Consider the following 6,021-nt stretch of genomic DNA (forward strand, 5'->3'; position numbering starts at 1 on the left):
ACATAGTGCGTTCGTAGTTGTGAGGCAAGAATGTCTTATTCAATCAAAGCGTGCTTTACAAGAGGGCATTAGCCTCAGCTTATATAAGAACAAAAACTTCACGATCCTAAAGGGATTACGTGATTTCCTATTCCTAAGTGAAAACAGACAAATAAAAGGAAATAACTTAATTCAAAGAAGAAAAGGAAAGTCCCATGAGGACAACCCTCTCTGTACCGTTGTGATCGACGGAGATCACATTTGGCGCTACATCAGATATATTGCCTCAACCCTCTCTGTAGACTGCACAGAGACCGTGCTTGTGATCATAACCAACAAACTCATCTAATGTTTAGTTTTCATAAATAACTATACCTTTACTCTTGCGGATGGAGCACGGAAGGTGAGACGCACCAAGATCTCAAATGAAGGAAGTGGAAACAGCGGCTCTCCATCCCTAAGAGCTCCATCTACAAGTATGGTCCGAGCCCTAGGGCGCTACAGAATCCTAATAAAGACAAGTGCATAAAATAAAACGATCAGATGATTGTTACAAAAGTTATAAATATACACAAGAAAACTATGTGACTCACTCCTCAATCAACTGCAGGACGAGATCCAATGACTGACGGATGCTTCACATATTTTACAGTTCACAAAAACAAAAACACCAAACACAAACAGGAAGATTGGTCGGGAAAGAAAGAAAGGACACGAACCTGAGCCATCATCCAAACTATAAGGGGAAGCTTGTCGGGTCCTTGGTACGTGTGTTTATCCCTCAGTGAGGGCAAAACCTCAATCAAAGAATCAGGTCTAGAACGCAATACCATAGCCAATACAACAAAATGCGCCGCCTAATCAAACAGAGTTAAATTAGAATCACCACACACACACACACACAAGCATTGAAGATGTTTTATCACCTGAGATTTGGGCCAAACAGGTGCTGGAGCATTGTCACCACCTTTATTCACCAAATTGTGCAGAATACGATCACAAATCCACAATACGATTTCCGAGATATACTCAACTTGACGTGGTTTGATCCAATCGACTGATAATTCGTAGATAGGCTTAGAAATATGAGATAAAGGAACCTGCAAAGAGATGAGATGATCAGCTTCTAAGAATAATCCAAAAAAGAAAAGAGAGAGTTTCTTACAACGAGCAACAGTTTTAGAGTTTACTTACTTTCTCTAGAGGATAAAGAGTCTCAAACGACAGTTTTAGAGTTTTTAATACAAATTGTTTTGGAAAACCATAACAACGAGCAACAGATAAACAAAGGCACGACTTGGATAAGGCGATCAGCATTCCCCAGATAGTAATAAAAACGAAACACTAAATTATACGACAGGGAATAGATAGAGGCTGGCTGATACTGCAGCGACTGATAGAGCTGCTGATGCAGCAGTAACTACTCCAACTGTCATGGCACTTACATCCGGGAGTCTCCCAAAGAGTCTCCAAGAGACCCGTGTGCAGTACTTGTCAGCTTCTTTGTAAAGAAAACAATTGGCTCCTCCTTCAGCGATGGCTCTTTTGTTCTAACAACATACCATGGACAGGTGAGGTCAGAGATGGAAAATACAGCATATGGGGTGAAATTTAGTTAAGCTATCATTTACAACAAGTGTAAAGAGAGATGCTTTACCTTACGCCTGAAGCTCTCCATAATTTGATTGACCCTGAGAGTATCATCAATTGGTGATGTTGATAGCCTGAGGAACTGATTGTCGTCTACAAGCTTCTTGAGAAGGGCAACACTTGCGACTGGATTATCCACATAAAGTTTGTCCCAGTGGTCAAAGCAGACGATGTTTTCGGTCAGAGATCTGATAGCGATTGATGTAGCTTCCTTGGTTAAAACAGAAGGATTCCCTGTAACAAACGGTAACACATTACAGATCATTTTGAATGAAAAAAAAAAAGAGGAGACAAGGATTCTAGACTTCTGTTACTAAATTACCTTTTTCTCCAGTTAAGGTCAAGGCAAACGTGAATAAATTACGCAAGGCAAATTTTTCACCTCCTGCCCTCTCTGGAGAAAGAGCCACTTCCTTCAAAGAGGGATAAATTGCCTCAAACCTCTTTGTAGTCTGTGCGCATACATACACGGAGACCATGCTCAAGGTCAGAGTCCACAAACTCATCAAGGTTTAGATTCTTTTTTTCTTCTATAAACTCGCAAATACTAATACAAACCTCAACTCTTGCAGATGGAGCAGGGAATGTGAGGCGCAGCAAGATGTCAAGTGAAGGAAGTGGAACCAGACGCTGTCCTTCCATAACACCACCTCCGTTGTTTACAAGCACAGTGATAGCCTCTGGACGAGACAACATGCTGAAATGAAAAGTGAACAAGATGAGAATGAATATTTACACAGCAGAGAAGAGAAGAGGAGATCAATAGAGAAGAAAACACTATGCGACTCAACTACTCAGCGAATTGAAGAATGAGATCCAGTGACTGAGGGCAGCAGCACTTGTTATTACTGACTAGCGGTAGCAAGTTACACATCCATGAATACAAGCCAGCAGATAGATCACCTTGGGAGGCCTGTCCACATATTTTACAGTCCACAAAAACATAAACACCAAACACCAAAGATTGGTCGGGAAACAAAGAAGGGACACGAACCTGAGCCATCATCCAAACTATAAGGGGAAGCTTGTCGGGTCCTTGGTACGTGTGTTTATCCCTCAGTGAGGGCAAAACCTCAATCAAAGAATCAGGTCTAGCACGCAATACCATAGCCAGTACAACAAAATGCGCTGCCTAATCAAACATAGTTAAATTACAATCACAACGGACAGAGAGAGAGAGATGCAAGCAAGCATTGAAGACGTTTTATCACCTGAGATTTGGGCCAAACAGAAGCTGGAGCATTGTCACCACCTTTATCCACCAAATTGTACAGAATACGATCACAAATCCACAATATGATTTCCGAGATATACTTAACTTCACGTGGCTTGATCCAATCTACTGATAATTCGTAGATAGGCTTAGAAATATGAGATACAGGAACCTGCAAAGAGATGAGATGATTGATCAGCTTCCCAAAAAAAAGAAAAAGTCAGACTTTTTCTTTTGATTGGGCTCACATCGATGATCGCGGACAGAGGAGACTCGTTGAACATCTTCACCCATTTCCATGATACTTGGGCAAATGCTTTCTGAAAGTAATAGTAAAATCTCATTACATCCAGGTCCGGCAATTTCATACCGTCGAGGTGATCCGCAAGATCTGAAGGATCCATCTTTGCCGCAGCTTCGGCCAAAGAGACTCTCGGCTTTTCAGTTTCCTCCGCCTTCAGAATCTTATCCTTCACTAGGTTTTCTGAAGTTCCTGGCTTTTTAGTTTTCTTCTTCGCATTCAGATTCTTATCCTTCGCCGCCGCCGCACCGTGGCGCAGATCCACTAGTTTTTCTACCGTTCCTCGCTTCTCAGATTCCTCCCCCTTCGGATTCTTATCCTTCGCAGCACCCTTGCGATTGTGACCCATTAGGTTTTCTAAAGTTGGTCGCTTTTTGGTTTTCTCTTTCTTCTTCGCCTTCGGATTCTTTTCCATTACGTTTTCTTCTCCTTTATATACCCACAGATCAGACGGCGATGTTTCATGGGCTTTTGGACCTCGTGTAAATAAAGCCCACACAATATATTTGATATTTTATTTTGCGTGCAAATAACAACAATTATTGCTATATATTATTTTAAAGATAATTTTACTCTAAAACACATTTCAAGTTTTTTCAACTACGTTGATAGACACATAGAACACTTTCTCATCTTAAATTTTCAAACAAACCCTAACTAGTGTGGAAGTGGGTTTGGTTACCTTCCCTAACCAGAAAAACCGACTAGAAACTGAACTAACCATTGATCCATTTGTTTTTCTTTTTTGAAATTCATTTCAAGTTTTCGAAACTAACAAGACCAACTTCCTTTTTTTATCTTTTTTTTAAAACAATTGATTCTATTCCTAAATTTAGAATTATCTCTCAGGGCGTTTTTGACGGCTAATTCGATAAGAACACTTTCTCATGTTGTTTATCTATAAAGGAAAGGATTATGATGCACTGAGTACGGTGAGGAAGGCACGTGAGGACATGGAGGAGTGGAGATCGAGAAAAGAGGTTGAAGAGAGTGTGGTTAAAAACCCTATAAGAGCTCCCACGAGTGAAAGATGGAAGCCACCACCACAGAATTGGATAAAATGCAATACTGATGGAGCATAGAGAAAAGACAGTGAGTCATGCGGTGTGGGTTGGGTGAGTAGAGATCATAGTGGGAAGCTCTTATGGGCAGGTGCTAGAGAACTTTCAACGCTAGGGTCACCGATAGAAGTCGAAGCTGAGGCACTTACATGGGCAAATACGCACTCTTGTGGGATTCAACTACCAGCAGGTGATTGTTGAACTGATTCTCTGGAGGTGACTAAGATGATCAATGGCATTGAAGCCCCATGGCGAAAGCTGAGACCGATCATACAAGATATATCAAACATGTTGGCGACCAAGGAAGCGTATATGGTCGAGTTCTCCCCCGGAGTGGTAATAAAGTAGCATATGGAATAGCTAAGGAGTCTTTGACATTTATGTCTCATGTTCCCAAGTTGTATTCTATTGTGTCTGTTTAGATAAGTTCACTGTTGGAGGATGATAAGCCTTTGTAAGGATGATCTTATTTGGTTAGTGAAAAGTAGTTGTTGAGCAAAAAAAAAAAACACTTTCTCATGTTAAATTTTCAAACAAACCCTAACTAGGGTGGAAGTGGATTTGGTTGCATATTCTAACCAGAGAAAACCGACTATAAACTGAACTAACCACTAATCCATTTGTTTTTCTTTTTTGAAATTCAATTCAATTTTTCGAAACCAACTTGACCAACTTCCCTTTTTATCTTTTTTAAAAAAACAATTGGTTCTATTCCTAAACTTGGAATTATCTCTCTCATTCTCGACGAACCCTAATCCCTTTCTCTTTTCATTCCAAATTAGATTTTAGAATTTATTTAAGGAAAAAAGTTGACAGCAAAATAATGCTTTTGAAAAGTTGTATTTTTGAATTTCTTCCACCATTAAATATTATGTACTACTTTTTAACCATTTAATTCCCACTTCATTGAAGTTAACATGTTAGTGTGTTTTAAAAGTTCTATGATATTTGTATAAAGTCTTGAATGTTTAGACATCAATAGCAACTAAAATATATATTCATGTTGCAGTCTATTTAATGAATGGGCATACATCCATAACACTTTAAATTACAGATAATTAACAAAAGTTAGGCCTGAATAAAATGCCGATCTTATATAAACAAAAATAACACAAGGTTGGGAAAATATTTATTTAACTTGTTTATTATTAGCATGTATCACGCGTGTGCTACACAAATCAGAACGATGCCAAAAAAGACTGTCTTTCTTGTCATCCCCACACATCCGAATTTTAAACATGTATCTCCAGCAGAAATTTCTTGTCAAACGAGCTTCAAGACCATTTTAATCAGGTTAAATGATGAATGGTTTCTTATCAAACAATAGAAATATGGATTGTACTATTTTTGCACTCGAACTGCAAATAAACAGATGAACTTAGATGACTTACAACAGATTATTCGCAAAATAGCTCGATGGATGCATTACAAACAATTTAATTGCCTAAAACTTTTTTTTTCTAAACTAATCATAAAACAAAATTTAAAATTTATACACATATTTCAAATCAAAATAATAATTTAAATTTGATTTATATCAAAAATTGATTAAAAAATAATACATATATTCAAAAATGGATTTTTACTAAACTATTTTTCAATAACCATTATAAGAAAATATTGTCAATATATATAATAAAAATACAATACAAAGCCCAATTTGAAATACCAACTCAAATTATGGTTTTTATATTTCATATTAAGTTTTAATAAGATAGATATATGTAATTATTTATATGATGGTACGTATAAAATACTATTAATTATATGATTACTTATATGATGGTACGTATAAAATACGATTAATTATATGATGA

General features: G+C 37.7%; 1 protein-coding gene across 5 annotated transcripts; it reads right to left on the reverse strand.

Moving 5' to 3' along the window:
- Positions 1 to 17: 17 nt before the first annotated feature.
- Positions 18 to 3,563, reverse strand: LOC106376820. 5 transcript variants are annotated; one of them, XR_002659353.2, is made up of 13 exons: positions 3,091 to 3,563; positions 2,841 to 3,014; positions 2,624 to 2,761; positions 2,421 to 2,542; positions 2,188 to 2,326; positions 1,952 to 2,081; positions 1,637 to 1,863; positions 1,425 to 1,529; positions 906 to 1,079; positions 699 to 836; positions 573 to 583; positions 355 to 487; positions 18 to 282 (listed from the first exon to the last, which is right to left on the reverse strand). XR_002659353.2 is itself a non-coding variant. In XM_022704762.2 (12 exons), the coding sequence occupies exons 1-12, from the start codon at positions 3,556 to 3,558 to the stop codon at positions 478 to 480; spliced, it is 1,836 nt and encodes a 611-aa protein (XP_022560483.2). In that variant the 5' UTR covers positions 3,559 to 3,563; the 3' UTR covers positions 18 to 477. The 5 variants fall into 5 exon arrangements, 1 of the variants encoding a protein (XP_022560483.2); XR_002659355.2 differs by having other exon boundaries at positions 573 to 836; positions 3,190 to 3,563; XR_002659354.2 differs by lacking the exon at positions 573 to 583.
- Positions 3,564 to 6,021: the final 2,458 nt, after the last annotated feature.

This window comes from Brassica napus, chromosome C6, assembly GCF_020379485.1.
Source record: "Brassica napus cultivar Da-Ae chromosome C6, Da-Ae, whole genome shotgun sequence".
NCBI classification, from domain to species: domain Eukaryota; kingdom Viridiplantae; phylum Streptophyta; class Magnoliopsida; order Brassicales; family Brassicaceae; genus Brassica; species Brassica napus.